At 37.9% G+C, this 19,949-nt stretch overlaps 1 protein-coding gene across 8 annotated transcripts in view; it reads left to right on the plus strand.

Annotated features, from left to right (window-relative positions):
- Window positions 1-19,949, plus strand: part of ARMC8 (armadillo repeat containing 8) — a 78,579-nt gene that overhangs the window by 27,591 nt on the left and 31,039 nt on the right. For 6 of the 8 annotated variants that reach the window (XR_004842734.1, XM_035900074.1, XM_035900077.1 and 3 more), the window contains 5 exons: window positions 4,515-4,657; window positions 4,759-4,856; window positions 12,374-12,466; window positions 16,030-16,089; window positions 17,274-17,354. Coding sequence is in view for 7 of the 8 variants with exons in the window: in XM_035900074.1 (XP_035755967.1) it covers window positions 4,515-4,657; window positions 4,759-4,856; window positions 12,374-12,466; window positions 16,030-16,089; window positions 17,274-17,354 (475 nt within the window). In the remaining variant the exon portion in view is untranslated. The remainder of the gene's footprint in view (window positions 1-4,514; window positions 4,658-4,758; window positions 4,857-12,373; window positions 12,467-16,029; window positions 16,090-17,273; window positions 17,355-19,949) is intronic. The other 2 variants (XM_035900072.1, XM_035900076.1) reach the window with 2 other exon arrangements.

Consider the following 19,949-nt stretch of genomic DNA (forward strand, 5'->3'; position numbering starts at 1 on the left):
GTGTTCAGCCTGGAGAAGAGGAGGCTGAGGGGAGCCCTTATTGCTCCCTACAACTGCCTGAGAGGAGGGGGGAGCCAGGGGGGTCGGTCTCTGCTCCCAGGGAATGGGCAATGGGACGAGGGGAAATGGGCTCAAGTTGTGCCAGGGCAGGTTTAGGTTGGACATAGGGAAAAATTCCTTCCCCGCAAGGGCTGTCAAGCGCTGGAAGGGGCTGCCCAGGGCAGGGGTTGAGTCCCCCATCCCTGGAGGGATTTAAAAGCTGGACGGACGAGGTGCTTAGGGACAGGGTTTAGTGGTGGGATGGCAGTGTTAGGGTAACGGTTGGACTTGATGATTTTAAAGGTCTTTTCCAACCTAAACGATTCTATGATTTTATGACTGAACATTTCTGGATACAAGGAACAGATTATTTGTTGAAGCCTTTAATAATCAAGGGAAGGTTATTGGTGTGGTCTGTATGGGGAAGATGCGTCTCAGAGCAGGTTTTAAGGACTTCGTAGTGAAAATGGAAGGACATACTCTTACATGTCCAAACTGACATCTAGGTTAGTGAAAGTTGTTTTGTTTTGGTTTTTTTTAAAAAAAGTGACTGTTACTGACATTTTTTAATTAGTTCCATACATGCTAACACTTACATCAGAGGACTCTCCTAGTATTCCCCAGACAACTCCATGTCTGAAAAGCTCGTTGAATGGCTTGCTAAGTTGGCTAGAAAATAATCAATGAGAGGAATGGTTTAGTCTTGATTCTTGTTTGGGGGGGTTTCTTGGTTGGGGGTGTGGGGCTTGGGGATCTTAAATAGTCTAATCTAAGAACAGGTATTTTTCTGTAACAGTATTCCTTCAGATAATTCTGAAATGAAGCTCAGCATATTTCCCAAGTTGTCAGTAACAGCATGTACGTGAGACCTTTCTCATGGGAAGGGAACAGATGCTTATGGCCAGTTGTCTTTGCCCTGTCGCTCTGAAACGTATTACTCAGCTTAGTCCTCAAAAACTAACCCAACGTACAGCATGCTGCCAAAACTTGTCTTGGGGTAAGGTTGAGGATTTAGGAAAAATGGAGCCTTTTATTCCCACTTTGGAATCTGTTTTATGTTGCCTGATGGCATGTTTGTTCTGTGCATGCAGGCTGAGAAAGCATAGTGAAAACAGTAGGAATCAAGTGCCTTAAGTCTTACTAAAATTACTAATATCATGTACTGTATCATTTAAAATAATTGTAAAAAGTAACTTTTAATAAACTACTTATACCTGAAGCTAAATTGTGTTGTTAACAGACTTAAAACTTTTTATTCTTTACTCCTCATGCAGAGATGAAAGACCGCATGTATGTTGCTGATTTCTGTTCTTAACTGGTCTGGGTAGTTGTCAGTATGTTTTCTAAATTGCTTACTCTTTAAAAGTCAAATCTTTCAGCTTGCTTTTTAAATACTGGGGGGAAAAGTTTAAATTTTGCTGTGAAGTGATACAGACTATAGAAGATACATAACTGTTTCTAGCAGTGAAGTTACAAATAGAACATGTTGAAAACTGTTCCGCAGTGCTAGCTTACAGAATGTATGTGTGTAAGTTAGAAGGGTCAAGAAAAGTCAAGTCTTTGGTGTTAAAATAAAACAGCTGTATAGGTTAATGCAATAAATTAACTGATCTTCTGATCTGCTCATGGTAATTCCTGTCAAATTATTTCCTACCATAAGGGATTTTTCATGGCAGTTCATGAATGTCAATCAGAGTTAGAACAGTAGATGAGATTGCACTTTCTATGTAGTAGCTCAGTGTCCATAAAAAAACTTAACAGCTTTCCAAGGATGAATTTTAGCTGGGATCATGCAGTGCATTTGCATATTACCAAGGAAGCTTCTACTTCCTGGCTATCCTTACCTGATCTAGAAGGCAGAGAACAAAAACAGCAGTCCGTAAAGAAGTAATAGTAATGCAAGGTTATTCTGTCCCATTTGGATTGGAAGTAGAATGCCTTTTTTCCTTTCTGATGATTTTGCATAACATTGATTATGCATCTTGCTTCTTTTGTAGTCTTTCAGAAACAGCACTAATCTTTACCTTGAACATAGCGCAGCTGATACCTCAAAGAATATAGTACCAGAATTTGTAGCTTTAGAAACATGTAATTTAATTGCCTTCAGTATAATTTCTGTTCCTTTTCCAGAAACCAATAATAGAGGTATAGTTATTTTTTGAGTTTGCACAAATGGTGTGCGAGATATGCTTTTGTGGAATAACTGACTATCTGAGCCTTTTTCACCTAGCTTGCTCTGTCGGTATTAAAGGGACCTACAGTAAAAAGAAGAACAAACAGCAGTTCAGCTCCAGTGAGCCATGTGGGCAGTCTGGGCCAAAGTGCCTCAGGACTGTTAGTTGGTTGCTGTAAGTAATGAGAAGAATTATACAAATGAAAGGATAATATGTGTGTAATACCAAATTGATGTAAATTAGTCAGGAATAGATTTATACAAGAAATTAGAAGAGGTTTCTAAACATCAGGAATAAATGGCCTTTCAGATAACAGATAAGCAGGGACAAAGAACCTGAATACCTTTGATAAGTTTTTGGAAGGAGTGGATTAAACAAAATGGCAATGATTCTGGAAATCTATGCCGTTCTGAATTTATGCCAGTCTGATCCTTTAAATCCAACAGAAGTTGAAAGGAGAAAAGATACCTGTGCTTTTGGGGTTGCTTGCACCTCGCACATTCATTTTGTGTCACATTTCAACTGTTGTGTTTGTGTTTGGGAAGCAATTATATTTAATCTCCTTAGTATGTGTTCATGTGTTGGAGCTGTTTTCTACCATGAGATTAGCTACATCTCAAAAAGGATACAAGTGTGCTTTGAGTGATACTAGTGTACCTCTGCTTTCTGGCTGCCGTCAAACCTGCGTCTAGAGCAAAGCAGATTCACAATCAGAAAATATTTCATCCAAACAGGTTGTTAGGTAACACCAGGGGATTATTTTGCTGTTCTCCTTCTCCAAGAGTAAAAAGTAAATTTTCTGCTGCCTGGGATAGTCTGAATTTTATGCATTGAATGCACTGCTTATAAGTATTGAAGACACCTTTGATCTCATAGCTTTTTTCCAGTGACATGCCATAGTTGTGTCTGGCCTTTTACTTTACGCTTCAAATAATAGGGTGTTCTAAGAAGAAATTTCTGCCTTATGTAAGTGGGAAACATTTAGAGCATGTGTTAAAGGTGCTCTTCTGTGTTACTGTCTGTAGTGGGGTGCTTGCACTTCCCTTGGTGGCCTTTTCCAGTCCCATGTACCTAAATTGCATTTGGTTACTGTGTTTCTGGTTATTTTTTCCCTTGCCTTTGATTTAGGAAGTCAGCTTTTTGGGGCGTTTGTTCAGCGATCTGCTTACCCAAGTAACTACTTCTGTCCCCTTCAGCAGTGGGGTAGATGCTGGCTTTTCGATCCTTTTTGCCCCTAGAGGAGGCTTCAGTATATTGCCTGGCGTTAGGAGAGACCTTTTCAAACTAGACAGTGTAGCGCATTACTAAATTGAGAATATTTCTATCTTATCTCAGTAAACCTAGAAAAGTGACCATGTATGTTGCATTTACAGAGAGAATTGTATCTCAGTGTCCAAGTCATCTTACCTGTTATAGTTTTGTTCAGACTTGTATGTAATGTGGGAGCCCTTATTTAAAGTTTTCATTTTAAGCTTATAAACCATTTGAATCTTAAAGTGATTATCTTCTGTGCTGATGTGAGGTAGGAATCTTTGTATGACTCAGATTTAGACTGAAAGGGTTCGGTGACCTCTGCTGTGATTCAGGTGCTACTGATGTAAACTAAAATATGTTCAAAGGGGCTCTGGGATATCTTGATACAGTATAAAGAATTCAAATTGATTGAGACCCAAGGTACACATTTGGCAAGATGTGTTTTAGGCTTGAAGTGATCCTGTTTAGCTACAGTTCAGCTCATTTCCTGCACGTAAAACTTCTGGGCTTGCTTTATGTTCATATGTGATAATTTCTCAGTGTTTAAAACTCGGGTTACTCTCCACCCCCATGCTTGCGCTTGATGATGGAATTATTTTGCAACCATGACCCAGAAGAAATCACTGCCAAAGATGATAACCATCACGATAGTGGTAATCATGTCCCTAGGTGTTAGGGGAGATGCATGAGGTTCCCTTTCCCATTGACGTCAAACTGCTGACTCGTTTCCTTTAATTGAAATTTGGGATCTTCCTGGTATCCTGAAAGACCTCATCCCGGATATCAGTACTGTGACACTAAGTTTTTAGATAAAACAGTGTGGTATCTTTCTACCATAATAGCAAGTAAAACCTGTTTAGGAACACACAGTGTAAAAAGGTTCTTATGAATAAAGTGTTCATCTTACTCTTTTGTTCAGTCTTCATCTTTCTATTGAGGACTTAATCATCTTTACATAGTAGGATTCAGATTTTTTTTTCTTTTTTTTACTAGACTTAAAAGTTCTCTTCCATCTGAATTTTCCTCCAAAAATAATTCTATTTCCAGGTTGCTGTATTTACTTCAGCAAGAAACCTCCAGCACAGAACTGAGAACAGAATGCGCAGTGGTCCTCGGAAGCCTTGCAATGGGTACAGAGAATAATGTCAAATCCCTACTAGACTGCCATATTATCCCAGCCTTATTGCAAGGTACTTTTTCCCTTAATGGATTTATGTCAGTAAATGTTCCTAAAGTACTAAAATCAGCAAAGATAATGAAATTGAACAGTAGTTTTTGTCTGTATTCATAGGATTGCTGTTGCCAGATTTGAAGTTTATTGAAGCTTGCCTGCGATGTCTCCGTACCATTTTCATCAGTCCTGTAACTCCAGAGGATCTACTATACACAGTAAGTTGCAAGCAGATTATTATGTCTTTTCAAAATCTGTAGAGTTGGTGGGAGTGAAAGCTCTTGTTGCCTGCAGTAGTAATGAGGACTTGTTTGACCAACAGTGTTAGCATTTCTCACCTACATTTAAGGCACCTGGTGCACCTAACATTTATAGCAAGATTTGCTGTGAGATGGTCAACAAGGTAGGACACTGATTAAAAAAAAAAACCTAAAATTTTCAGGCTTGTGTGCAATCTTAAGGAGTAAGAGCTGTCTCTAAATGGTATTTACAGATACTATTATTACAGCTATATTGGCAAAGTTAGTTTCTGAAACTTAAAATTTTATCCGACACTGTCCTGCCACTCCAGATGTGAGGGTGCTTGCTTAGTTTTTGTACTTTATGTGCAAGAGATTCACCTCCACAATTTCTCTGCTTTTAGTTAATGTATGTGTGATTCACAGTTAACTGACAGAGGATAGAAGATGCTATGATTCTATGATTCTATAATCTTGAGTTCAGCTTGCAGCATGTGTGCAATAAGGCTACTGGTGCTGACCTTGTTAAGGTGACTGGGCAAAGCCATTGATGTGGAGCCCTGTCTGAAGGTAGTGCTGTCTCTTGGTGGCTTAGACACAAAAGGCTTTGCCTGAACTCGGTTGCTGTCTCTTACTTGGAAGGAGGGAAAAGAAGGGTTTGCACTCTTCCCTCCTCCTTTGTCCTGGTGTAAGGGATGAGGCAAGTTGTGGCATGGAAACTGTGCTGTACCAGCAATCTCTTTCTGCTAGGAAAAGGGTAGCATTGCACCAGTCTGCTGGCTGGACGTCACCGAGCAGGTCCAACTTCTGAGGGTAATTGGGAGCCCACAGTGCTAACCACTCTGGTCCCACCACTCAAAGGGATGACTGTCGTTTGCTCAGGAAGAGTTGATGCTGATAGAGAAGGCACAGCTGGCCTCTGATTTCATACTTCCTCTACAGTTCAGGTGTCTGTCATTACTAGAGACAATTTTTGTGTGTTAATAGTCCTCAACAGATTGTCTTCATGATTTTTGTCTAGTTGTTATGCAGTGCTGTAATGATTTGTTTTGTTCTCTATTCCTTTTCTAATGATTTCTTACATTTTTCATTCCAGAAATAGGTATGTAAACTTGTTTTCCATGGACTCAATTTTGCCATACACCTATTCTGAATTTTATGTTCTGGTTAGTCCATTTCATGAAGTCTTTCTGCAGCTCTTCACAGCTTACCCTTGTATTTAGTATGTGTAGATAATCAACCAGCTTTGTCCTCCACTGTTCACGGCCTTTTTTTCCAGTTGTTTTCTTAATTGTTCAGCAAGGGAACCCTCAGTGCAGATTGTATGTGTGACCACTGAAGGGACCTCTCTTGAGTCATCTGAGAGTTTCCTCTTTGTGTGTCTGTTCCTTCCTTTAACTCCACTTCATGCTCCCAGATTCCCCCAAGTCGGTCTCTCAGAGTCTCCTCAGGGGCATCTGCTTTCTGCTTTCAGCATCCAAAGTCAGGGCTTGAGGCGATTGTCTCCATTAACAATTCATGCCTGTTCCTGGGGATCAGTGCTCAATAGAGACTATTAATTGCTCCCTGTTTGGAGGAGAGATTTGGTATCTTGGAGAGGAAGTGGAAGAGTATGTACAGTAATGGGAAAGAGCCAGTATTAGCATATAAATTACCACTAGCATTGCGGGAACAATATGTCTAAGATACTGGATTTTCTCTTTCATCCTTTGCTTTCTGTGCTGCACAACAGTGACATAAAAACTCTGCTGCCCCATTCCTTATTCAGGCAAATGTGATGTCCCTTAATCAACCATAGCACAGGAAGCTATCATCTGGTGAGGATGTTCTTGTTCTTTAGTTTCAACTGTAATACCCATTTTCCAGTCTCCCATTTCAGCTGGACACCTGAAAGTTAAATATTTTATGACTGTGCTTAAGGTCCTATTTCTGCAAATGAGCTTCTTTTTTGCTTCTCTTGTGGGAATACCCAAACCCATGCTTTGAAAAGTAATAAATGCAGATCCTTTGAAAAGAAGAGATGTTTCTCCTATCTTTTGGAAGGTACAGCCACAACACCCGCTGCTGCAAACTGCGTTTCATGTGGCAGCAGTTGAGAAGTTGTCTTTGCAATTAAAGTAGTAATTATGGGCCTAATCAACACTTTATGGCAGACACTCACTTTTATGACATTGAGAATAATAGGAAGAACTTTAAGTTCTCTTTTAGCCACCCTGCTCCTTCTTTGTTTCTGATCACAACAGCTCCAGGGAGACTGCTGCCATTTCCATATAGCTTCAGATCTTGAATGAATGAAAGGGCTTATTCAGCAGCCTCTCAAGTTCTGCCTTTATCAGGTCCTGTTCTGAAAGGTAAGAGACTAGGTTTGTCAATAGCGCTTCGTTCTTGTCCAGCAGTTCTGGAGAAGACTTCTGAAAAGTTGGTTCCTGAGTTGCGTTTTGGCTTGCTGAATAGATTCAAGCGCTAAGTCAAAGCCAGTTTGACTGATAGCCTGTTGCTTCAGCTCCTGCTATTCTGTTTAAAACAAGAAGAATGGTTTCAGTGGCAGAAAACCTTTCCAGCTCATGAAGGCATTCTGCATGTTTCCTTACAGATGTTCTCAGTTGTGATCCCATTTTCCTTCCTCAGTGGGACCCAGGTAGAATTTTATTGAGAAATTGCTGTCTGGCTACTGTGCTGGCCTTTTGAAGGAAGGGACGGGTAGCAGGTACATTCTCTGCTGTGAATGTCTGTCCTTACAGGAAGCTTGGAGAATGAAGGCACTGCAGTCAGATGAGTTTCTCCCTGCTGTTGAGACAATGAGGAATGAAGTTTCAGAAATCTCACTTTTTCCAGAATAATAATCCTCTGTTACAAAGAAATATTTTAAGAAAAGATCTTGCAGATTTTGTTTCAATGTTAAAAAGGAATATGAAGAAAATTGGCAGGTATTGGCATCCAGGCAGGTAAATGCAACTCTGTTACTTCTCTCTTCCTGAATTCTCTTTGGATGGGCAGTAATTTTGTTACAATCCATGTGTTGTATAGATATTTGTCATAAGTTGCCCAGAACTAGTCTTTGTTAGCAGACAGAATTTTAATGGATTTGTGAATCTCATTGTTTTAACTACAAATTAAGAATGTAGACTCCGTGTCACTTACTAGGGTTTCTAGAAAGATGCTTGGTTACTTAGATACAAAAAACCCTGGAATTACGTAGCCTCATATTGACACGTAATTACTATTTTATTTAGTTGGAAGTCAGTAATGTCCACGCAGCTCTTTACTCTTTCTAGATTCTTTTCTGATAAACATACCAAAATTATTATAGAAGTTGGGTATATTCTGGCAAAATCAAGGGGCAAAATTAAAATAATTTTCTCACAAGTATTGAGGAAGGACTCTTGTGACTTTACAAGAGTTTTTAACCTTTTCATACCCACAAAATTTTTGATTTGATGAAACAAAATGAGAAAGTGTATAAAAGATAACTCCAAAGAATTGCTTCTCAAACATATCCTTTTATAGTCCAGAGTATGTAATAATACAGTTCTTTATGTATTGGTATAATTTTGGGGAACCCTTACTCTGTGGATTGCAAGGATTCATTAACCCTTTATAGAAGATCATCACTGGGGTCACAGTGACACCAGAAATGCCCTGTCAGAATGTTTGGTTTTGGAACAGCCCAGTCTCACAAATGCTAAATTAAAATGCTTTTCATCATCCAATATGAAGACCTTTCTGTCCAGGAATTTGCCATTGGGCTATGATGCCCCAGTGGTCAGTAAAATGTCATCTTACCCAAATCACTCTGGGCCATTTCCATTTCTATAACTTTATAGTAGAGCTTCCAAACAGTTAGAGGCTCAATTTCTGTCCACTTACATCTTTATCAAAACTTTCCAGTCAATCGAACTGCAGCCAAAACTACTCATGTGATTAATATTGTTGAAGTTTTAGGTGGAACTCAACTATTGCATGGCGATGCCACTGGCTAGGACGTGAAATAAAAGTTTGTTAGTTCCTTCACTGGTGTTAGATACAGGTATATAGATGCATTTGTCTGTGTTGAGTAAAAGAGTTTAACTGAATAATTGCTTTATGCAAAGATGAAAGCAATGTATTTTTATTAATAGTTTAGAGATAAAAGCAAGGATATGGGAAGATGTGTTGTAGTAGAATATGTGAAAGATAGCATCAGAAATCTCCACTTCTCTAGCTTCAGGTATATTTCCAGTGGTTCCTGATACAAAGCTTGCCTTCTTGCACTTTTTATAGATTTCAAATGCTTTCTTAGTTAATGAAGAATACTCTAAATCTTATTCTTGTGTATTTTTACTGAAATCTGATTTTCATAAGAAATTCCACCAGTTCAAGTTTAAAAATAAAACAAGACACAAAGCCTTTCTACCAGCTTGAGGGAAGGAGGGAAAGTCCTATAGCCTTTTACAGCACCACTTCAGAGTTGGCACCAGTATTCAGTAGCCAGATGTGATAAAGGCGGCGGATCACGCGAGTGAATGGTATTCATTGCCTGGCAGAAATGCAGATCTGTACCTGCCAATATCTCTCTGTAGACAAGACAGCCGCACGGAGTGGTCTGTAAGAATTACCTGAATGATGCAAAGGTCAAATCTGTTTGCAAGCTAGTCACCTGTGATTTAGCAAATAAATTAGCTGCTACTCTTCTGGCTTTCTTTTTCTCCCTAAGAACCTGCATGGATACTGACATCTCTAAATTCTTATGCAGAATTTCCTTTTTAGCTGAGAGAAAACCAAATTTAAGGGAAGGACAAAATACAGTTATAAAGCACTTTATAATAGTGGGTGCTTATAAATTAGAACCCCACCTATTTGGTGGAAGAGACCAAAACAGGATGTGTTTTCTCCCCCCCACCCCACCAGGTTTTCTGCTTGCTGACGTCCCCAAAGCTTGCAATGTTCTGTGGTTTTCTAGATCATGTAGATAGAAAAACACATGCTACTAACACTAGGGAACATTGTGTCTATGCTTCTTCAATAGCGACAGTTTGAATCCTTTTTAGCTCATGGGGATCTCTTCTGGCTAAGGATTACTGAGCTGGTGTAGATTTTTTACACTCTGCTCACTCTGCATATATTTCTTTAGTTGTGACTTCTTGTACCTCTTATCTTTGGCAAGAGCATTATCTCTATCAATTTTGTTAGACTTTTAGACCAACATTTACATCCTTCTAGTTGCAATTTTTGAAATAAGCCAGATTACCTAGTCGGTGATCTCTCTGCAGGATATTTCAGGTCTTGCATCTTAAATTTTGAAACTCCTTTTTTTTAAGCTTTACTGCCTCTGCATCCTGAGGTGTCTCATTTCCCCCTACCCTCCTGACTTCTTGGTTGTTTTGTCTAAGGTGTGCTTTAAGCCTCTTAGCGCATATATATATATATATATGTGTGTTGTGTTGAACACGTTTGTGGCTTGATGTTTTCAGCTGCCAAAGACTTACAGAAAATGGCAAGAAAGTGTTTGAATGGGTCAAATGAGTTAAACCACAGAGGAGTCCTGGGCATATTGTCAGTTTGTTTTGCTTTAACTCAAAGAAAGAGGCACTTAGAGGTTTGGGGGACCTGCTGTGACTTTGTAAGATTGTAACACGCTTTTCTTGAGAACGAGGTTGGCCTGTTAGCTGCTTCTGTTTGGTTTCTCATGGAAGTTTGCTGCTCTGCTTGGCGTGTGCCCAAACCCCTGTACCCGCTCAGTTTACATACCACTGCAGGCTTACCTCTGTCAGGGAGAGTCAAGAGACGCTTCGTTATGGTTATGGCCATCAGCATTATTTCAGCATACTTGTGGATTTAATGTCCTCTATTGCCCTGCAACAAACCCAGTTCCTTGCAGGCCTTTGGAAAAGTTCCTTCTGAAGTTGCAAAGAGATGGATGTGTTTGTAGATATGTCATGTGTAAAGGCAGAAAATTAGATGCAGCTCCTGCTGACCAGACCCTAAGAATACTGCTTAGAATAGTTTGTCCCTTGCTTTTCCTATGCACGTAAGTGTGCAATGAGCATGGATATATGGCTGGTGTACCTGGAAGAACTCCGATTTCTAGTAAGTAACTTTCTCTCTATAGGATGCTGAAATGGCAAATGTTGCACATTGATCCTTCACGTTTACTGAGAAACAAGCAGTAGAAACAAGTTGTTTTTATTCTCTCTGTTTCTTGGCTCTGTTGTCCTATTGTTTTCTGTTGAGAATAAGAAGGCTGGATTGTTGGCAACAAAGCTTTCTAAAACTAGTCTGCTAAACTTTATATATTTATATACACGCACACATATATATGAACATATACATAAATATTAAATATATGTAAAACAAAATATTAAAAAATAGGTATTGCAAAGCTTTGCCTAATGTTAAATACGTGTACAAGTAGGAGAGACTTATACATGTTTATTTTATTAATATAAAAAAGTACAATTGGAAATTTCCCAAGTAATTGGGAAATAAAACTTTTCACAAACAGCTATAGTCATTAAAACAATCCAGCTAGTGCTACTTTCATTACTATAAAAGTACCTGAGGAGCATGAAGATTCTGCTCTAATTTTAATCCACCTCTCCCTAGTCAGAGAGTTGCAATTTATCATTCCCCTGCAGGTAAAACAAAGAGTCTGACTTACTTGTATAGGGTCGATATAGCCTAAGTTCTTTGGAAAGGAAGACTCATTCAGTCTTTCATCTCCTCTGTTCAGCACCCTTTGTCTCATAGAAGTAATTTAGTTTATCACCTTTCCAAAATAAAATAAGTGTTTCTTTTAATATTACTGCAGTGGCTGCTACTAAAATATACTGGTAAAAGTAACTGAAAGCTTTAAAATATTGTAATTTTGTTTACCACAGAGCTTAAGTAACTGGGTATGTTCTCAGAAGGGAACTTCAGTATAATGATTTTCTTTTGCTGATTTATTTGGAATTCTGTCATTAGTGTCATGCATACTAATAGTGTCAATATCATGTGCTTGACTTAAAGACAAAGGAAGTTACTACCCCATGTTAATTGGTTAGAAAGTGAGTGCCACAGAATTCAAGGTGGACTGTACATTGTTCAGTCTGGCACCTTGTTCCCCTCCCTGCTCTCTTCTACTCAGAGCTGAAATGAAAAGGTAAGTAAATCACACTTTCAGTAAGAAAATACTAACACAATTCCTAGAGTAATTGCTTTCAGTGACCATGTTTGTAGTTGGTATGTTTTTTCCCCCCATTCTTTTATTGTTTTCTCACAAAGTAAAGATTCTGGAGACAAATCCCAGAAGTTTTGTACCTAACCTGCATTGACCTTTTATTTTTTTCCATGAGGATTTGGCTCAGAATTGTCACTTGTGCCTTGAAGTCTCTCTTGTACTGCTTTAGTGGTCTTGTCCTGTGTCCAGACAAGTTTCAGTGGAAGGGAGATGCAGAATCAGGAGTACTCTTTTAACTGTGAAGAAACTATGCTGAAATACAGTGTTAATACTTTTTTCTTTTCTGACTTGTTTCCAGGATGCTACAGTTATCTCCCACCTCATGGCACTGCTCAGTAGGTCTCGATATACACAAGAGTACATATGTCAGATCTTCTCACATTGCTGCAAAGTAAGAAAGAGAATACATGGTTTGCAACTTGTTGTGTTTCTGGCATATAAGAAGCTGTGTAAGATGGTACTGCCTTCTGTGGCAGGAACATTAAGACAGTAATGACCAAACTGTTGCTGACAGATTTATTTGGGTTGATATATGTATCTCTACAGTAAAACAAAAGATGCAAATAAGTGTTTTCTTATAGGGTGTGTCTATATGTATTTATATCTCTGGCTTCTAAACAAAATGAAAAATCTAGGCAAATTCTCACTATTATCAGTATATATTTTGGGAGGCTTATTTTTTTTTCCTCTGGAAGTCTCTAGACAGCGTGAACATTTCTTTGCCGAGGTCTTGCATTTGCTTTCAAGACAGCTATTTTAAACCCAGAAAAATGTTTTCTAAGAGGTACTGTAGGTTGAGCGGAAGAAAAATGCTCTTCCCAGTTGGGCTCTACCAGTTACAGGTTTATCCAGGTACGTGTTCATTCCTGAAACCTGCTATATAATGCAATTCTGTTGATATGGGAAAACTAATTTAAAAACAGCAGCAACCCCACCCCAAACACAGAGGTTTTTGTATTTCCTCCCGCCCCCACTAAGTTTCCACACACCACTGTTTTTTGTAGTATTGTTGTGGGTTTTTGGTAGCTACTGTACCCATGGGTTATACAGTAACTGTATCAAAATAATTTGGTGTAGGAAATTTTGTACAGCACCTTTCCCATTTAGAAACAGTTCAAAACTAAAATATCATGGATTGTATTTATCTCTGACTAACAAATGGAAGAGTTTGAAAATTTATGTATTTGTAAGTATTTACTTCGAAAAATACCTTTCTACCTTATCACTTACAATGAGTCTTCTGGAACTCTGAATTACTCCTTTGTTAAAAATGTGGTTTTTCTCTACCTTGACTGTTCTTTATGTACATTCATCCAATTGCATTTCTTCTGTTAAGTGAAACTGAGGACTGAAAACTATAGTTAGTGTGATATAAAAATATAACTCAGCTGCTAATTTTTATATAATTTTTTAAAGAAAACATTAAGATGTTCAGATCTATACCTAATATTGGAAAAAGAATTTGGTATTTTAAGAAGAAAAATGCACTGTTGAGGCATCTCATGTTTAAGTGGCCCTTGAAAGTCTCCTTAAGTAGGCTGAGCAGCTTGAACAGGTGAAAATAGGGCCAGGTTGGCTTACAAGAAAAATAACACAGGACTGATTATAGAGTGGTATCAAAGTCAGTTTAGACAATCGGGGGTTAGCTCTGTAGCAATATAAACCCTGTTGGCTGTGTGATAACTGAGTAACTTCAGGTAATTAATCCACTGTGAAAACAGTTATTGTCATCTTTTTCCAAGTGAGTTACTTCCTTGTACCTCCATTAAGTCTTGGTGACTTACATATCAAATGCATTTCTAACAAAGCAAATGCCCAGTCACTTGAGTAGAGTAAGGAAGGTCTTACAAACTCACTATACTGTTTTGAACACTGCCTCTATCCCCAAATCTCTCCCGAACAAATTTTATAGTGAATGTTTTGAAAAATCTAAGTTTTTGGAAAGGAAAAGCTGCTTATGTGAACAGATAGAAACATGAATGCACAGGAAGAGCAGGGTGGTGGGTATGCATATTAGGAAATAGTTGCATTTACAGAATAAACATTTGCTGCATAACAAAGGAAAATATGTGAGGTCGAGTAAACAGATCATCACAAATGTGAAATTGATCAAGAACTCATTTATCTCTTGCCCAGGCAAATGCAGCTATTCAGCAAAAGTCTAAAATGACCCCTTCTTTCTTTTTTGTTTAGTTCTTAGGTTTCAGGTCTGACTATTGAGGGCAATTCCTGTATTTTCAGATGTAATAAAATACATCTAATACAGTGAAGCAGAATTTGCAGGTGCTTTTCTGATTTACATGGATAGGCAAAGTACATTCTTATAATTTAAAAAAAAAAAAATATGGAAAGTTCGCTACATTTTTAATGAAGACTCCATCTTCCCTCCAAAAGGCCATGAATGAGAGAAGCTTTCTAACTTTTAACTGAAGAAATAAGTTACTATAAGCTTTTGTATTTGGGTAGAGCTTAGCATAAATTATAAGAAGTATTGATGCTTTTATTTCTCTTTTTCTTTATCTTAATAGATTTATTCATTAAACTAATAATGACATATTGTAGCTCTTACCCTCCTTGTTCCTGCATACTGTTCTCTGCTTAGATCTTGTCCATTCATTTTTTGTCTTCCTTGCCAGAGTCTTGTTTGGTTGGGCTTCTCAGGTTTGTTTCTTTCTTGCCCGCTCAAATTTCCCTGGAAAAGCTCAGACCTGTTCTCTTCAGCTAGGAAATCCTTAATTCATGTTCCTAGCATACTGCTGCTGTTTTCTGCTTTTGCTGCTTGCTTTTACTGCTTCTCATTGCATTTTTAGTTAAAATTAACTGATGGAAAACATTGACCCTGGAGAAGAGCCATCCTAAGCAAGGGAAAGTGTTGATTTACAGGGCGAGCAGATGCAGTTCTTCACATACGGAGCCAGGATTCTATCAACATATAAGCAAATAAGTAAACTGAAATCAGTTTGATACACATGGTATGCTAAAATGCAAGTCAAATTTTACTTTTTAAGATTCTCTCTATCGCAGTTGATTTGTTTCCAGAGAAAGTGATGTGAGTAGGTAAGCTTTTCTATTTTAATGGTCAAATTAAAAAGATAGGGTATGCATTTGCAAACACCTGGTTGTATGAATAAATTGAAAAGACAGTTCTGCAACTTACATTTGAATGTGGTGACATCTCTGCATAAGTAATAATTTCATTGCCAGTTGAAAATTAAAATCTTGTGTCTGGGAAAGATCCAAGATAAAGCCTGTAATCAAGGCAGCTTCCTCCCAAACCCATTCTGAGAATGTTTTGTTACGTGATCTTAGGCCTGGTGCTAGATCCATGAACCGAGGTACATTTGCATTTAGATATCTGCTTTTAAAATTTCATTATGGAATGAATTATTACATTGTTCTATCCTACTGCTTTCTTGAAATTTTACATTTTATGATGGAAAATCATGTAAGAAGTGTGATTTCTACTTCTGAAATATGTTGTTTAATCATATTTGGAGCTAAAGATCACTGTAGTACGACTGGCTCCTGGAACTCCGTTGGTATACCCAAATAGAAACAAAAGCAAAAGGCCTTGCTGTTAAATTAGTGCCTGAGCTGCTTGGAAGTAGAAAGGAATGGTACATTATATTCTCAGGTTCTCGCATTTATATTTGAAGCTGTCCCTATGTATGGATTAGTGCTTAACCTGATTGTGCATTAAATAAGCTGGATTGGTGAGTGCAAACACATTGTGTACAGGTTAGATATTGTCATGTACGTCTAGTTATGCAACTAAGAATACACCCAAGCGTCACCTCTGTACATGCATTCATCCTGTTTGCACAGAATTTACCATCTGCATTTCATTGAAAAATCACTAATACTTGTGAATTACTAAAACTATCTAGGTCAATATGATTTCTTTTACTTTAATTTCATTCATTTTTTTCACGTATTTTAATATCTGTTCTTCAGCTTCAACACTGGCATAGCTGCGGCTTTAAATCATTGCCTCAGCCACTTCTGTGTGCCAATGTAAGTTGTTTTCCTACTTCAACCATGCTGTTTTAATTGCATTTTTTGGTAGAAAGCTCTTGGTGGCAGTAGCAGCTGAAGCATCTCTTAAAGCACCAGATATGTTCAATCTAAAAGTAATTTTATACTTTTTTTTCTTAGAGGTAAGGGAAGTTCTAAAAATGTTCTTTTGAATATGAGAGGTATCTGATTTCAGCTGTTTCTCAAATGTGAAAAGAAAACATCACATACTAGGGTGTATAGATGTGCTCAGAAAAGCAGCTGGGTTTGAACAAAAGATTAAGGAGTGAAGATGCTTTCTTCACTTGCAGATTAGTCAAGAAAATGCATCAAGGTATAATTAATACTGTGACATTCTAAAAGCCGCATTTAAATTGTGCATGGCCCATGCTTAATGCAAAGAAGACTAGAGTAGTGAATCTACTTCTAAAGAGATGTTTGTAAGTCACAGATAGGATTTCACAAGAGACTGAGGGTTGCAGGCCCCATTGAGATTTTATGTTGTTTTTTCTGACTTCGTCAAGCCTTGTCATACTGCAGAAGTTCTGAGACCTTTCTACTGCAAAATGCAGTATTTGCGTTTAATTCCAGATGCTTTTTAAATCTTTGAAAAATATTGACCTATCAGCCATTGTTCACTTAGATCTTGAAGTCAATAAATGGGTGATGGCTGACTAGATTTAATGCTAAATATGTTTAAAATAAATTGAAGGAGGAAGATACAAATCTGTTCTGAAAGCACTGTCACATTCTGTCTGAAAACAGTTCCAGAATTAATTCATTCTTTTCTGAAGTTAGAATTGTTGAAAATGCTTAATATTACCAGTGAAGAAGACATTAGTAACTGGAGATCTTTTATATGATTTGTAGAGAAAATCAGGGGCTTTCAATTATTTCCAATAAGAAGAATAGAAACCTAAGTACTCTATCCATGTTTCTTCATTTGTGAAAACTCATTTCATTGCCTATTAAAGAAAAGAGTGGAAATGATTACTGGAAAAAGACAAATGCTATAAAAATAAGAATTGGGCTGCTTTATTTAAAAAAAAAAATTTGGTATGTCAACTGATTACAAAGTAGATGTTAGTAAACCTACCTTTAATATTTAACAATAGGTTGCAGATAGTGGAAACCTCTTACATGTTCTTTTAAAAAAATAAATCATATTTTGTTTTCCTTTGAAGGGTCCAGATCACCAGACAATCTTATTTAACCATGGAGCTGTTCAGAATATTGCACATCTGTTAGTCTCCACCTCCTACAAAGTAAGACATTAAAATTATTGTGTGTTTTACAAATATTTATGAAAGGGATCCAAACGAAGATTATAAAAACTATGTCTGTGCTTGTGAGCTAGAACTCTAAACAGGTATAATGTATATTTCTAGAATAACAGTTGGTTTTACTTCCCCTATGGATTTCTGTGAAAATGAGACCTCTGTAAATTTAAAACACTGTTAATTAAAACAGAGCTGGATTTCGTTGATCCAAAGGAGAACAGTCACTTAGCAACTCAATAAAAATGGTCTAATTTGGTGAACAATAAATGAGAAAAAGAAATGAAGCCAAAGAGAAGCCAGTGTGAGCTGTCCTAAACAGAAGTCATACCTGTGAAAACATGGACATGGAATGTGTGGAGGCTACCAAGTACCTGTGTTTTGTGCTCACTGAATCTCCTGACTCTCAGCTCCATCCTCTGTTATGTTTTGGAAGTCCATCCTGGACTGTCTGAAAGTACCACCGCTGGGGAAAAGCATTATACTCCACCTGTAACTTGGTGGCAAGGAGGGTCAACTAGCTCTTTTCAGTCTAAGGACAGAATTTCAGATCCTCAGCACAGCCTTAGGAGTCTGCTGTGGATTACTTAATAAAATGCTTGAGTGCATAAAATGCTTTCTGAGGCTCTTCTGTGTAGCTTGGTTGTTTGAGGGCTAACAAATGTGTGCTATGCAAATGATTTTAAAATCTGTCTGAAACCAATCCTATGACACCTAAGCATGGACTTCCTTGTGATGATATCAATTTATCCCCCCGCCCCCCAAAAAGTGTGAATGCCATCATTCTGAAAATAAGAAACACTTGAAAGTATCCAAATTTATCTTGAGTTTTTTATTACAGTATCTAATACAAAATATCCAGTATGTTATCATGCCATTTTTATTTTATTGGAAGTACGCTGTTCACTGATTGATTGAGACTAGATGAGATAATTGTCCTTGTCTATTTTGATCTCCTGCCTAATGCAGAATTAATTGAAGTATCTAGGTGCTCTGTTCCAGGGGCGTGTTAATCTTGTGTGGTGCTTTTCATTTGGTGTTTTTTTATTTTTATTTTAATAGATCCAGTAGGAAGTATGTGGCCTTCAATATTTTGTTAGGGAGACTGATAAACTTCTGGGTTTTGTCTTTCTGTACTAATTAGTTTTCACTATGATCAGGCAACATTTTGCTCTTGTCCCATTAGCTGACCTTTTTTACCCTGTACCATAAGGTGAATTTTCCAAGCTATGTTTGGCTTGGAACCTTTTCCTTTGAAGGCTTTGAACCTTCCCTAATTTTTTCAAAGAGCTGCTTTAAAATAAAGAAAATGGAGCAAGGTAAAGTTTTCAAGTTGCTTTTTCACCAAGATGACACATGTATTGTTGTGTTAAAATTTATATATTTAGTCCTACCTTATGGGAGAGATGTATAAAGTATTTTTTATTTCCTCCTTTGCTAGTTTGGTCAGGCCTTTTAATTCCAGGTGTCCATACTGAACTGTTTTTTATTGCTCTTCATACACTTTCCTCTTTAATATTACTGTGGTTAACAGCTTCATTGTGGTCTTAGCTGCTTTCTCAGTGTTCTGCAGTAACTAGACATTCTCAGACTTCTAATGTAACTGATTGGGTTTTGTAGAATACAAGCCATCTAATTCTCATAGATCTCTATCCAGTTTCTTAATATTCCACCAAATAAGAACTTAAGAGGAAAAGACTGCATTTTAAAAACTTTGCCTGTTTTTCAGTACTTACAGTAAAGGCCAGCAAGGTATTTCAGATGACTTAGGTGAAAGGACCATACCAGTAAACAGCAGAAACCCTCAAAATGGGATTTGAGTCCCCATGAGAATTGTTTGTCTAGGTCTGCCAAGAGGATTACCCATTATTAAAAAAACTTTCCCTTTGGTTTTGGGATTGTCCTATAGCTGGCTGATTCTACGAGTATCTTTCCCATGTGTTCTATCATTACAAGGGTGCATCTCCACCACCGGTGAGATGTCTAACAGAAAGGGACTACAGCTTTTACAGCAGCATTACAGATAATGGTTTCAAGACCATATTTACCTGTTCTTCCAAATGCTTGTTCCCTGTTTCTCATGTTACTACTGAACTAATTGTCCTTAAGTAGACATTACTAGCAAAGAAAGTAGTAGTCGTAGTAATTCTAATACGTTTAATTAATAGAGCAATATTACATAAAATAATTAACTTCTAGTTAGTCTTCAGTTCTTATTAGAACCTTTACCCTCCCTCCCCTGACTTTCTTCTGGCAAGAATACGGATCTTGAGCTGTGAGTTTGACTTTTTTCAGTGCTTTTTCAATAGAATAATAGCATGGTTTGGGTTGGAAGGGACCCCTAGAGGTCATCTAATCCAACCCCCCCTGCAGGGAGCAAGGACACTGCTAACTCAATCAGGTTGCTCAGAGCCCCGTCCAACCTGGTCCTGAATGTTTCCAGGGATGGGGCCTCCACTACGTCTCTGGGCAACGTGTTCCAGGGTTTCACCCCCCTCGTTGTAAAGAATTTCTTCCTTATATCCAGTCTAAACCTACCCTGGTTTAATTTAAAACCATCACCCCTTGTTCTGTCACAGCTGT

Source organism: Egretta garzetta, unplaced genomic scaffold (genome assembly GCF_000687185.1).
Source record: "Egretta garzetta isolate BGI_Z169 unplaced genomic scaffold, ASM68718v1 scaffold448, whole genome shotgun sequence".
NCBI classification, from domain to species: domain Eukaryota; kingdom Metazoa; phylum Chordata; class Aves; order Pelecaniformes; family Ardeidae; genus Egretta; species Egretta garzetta.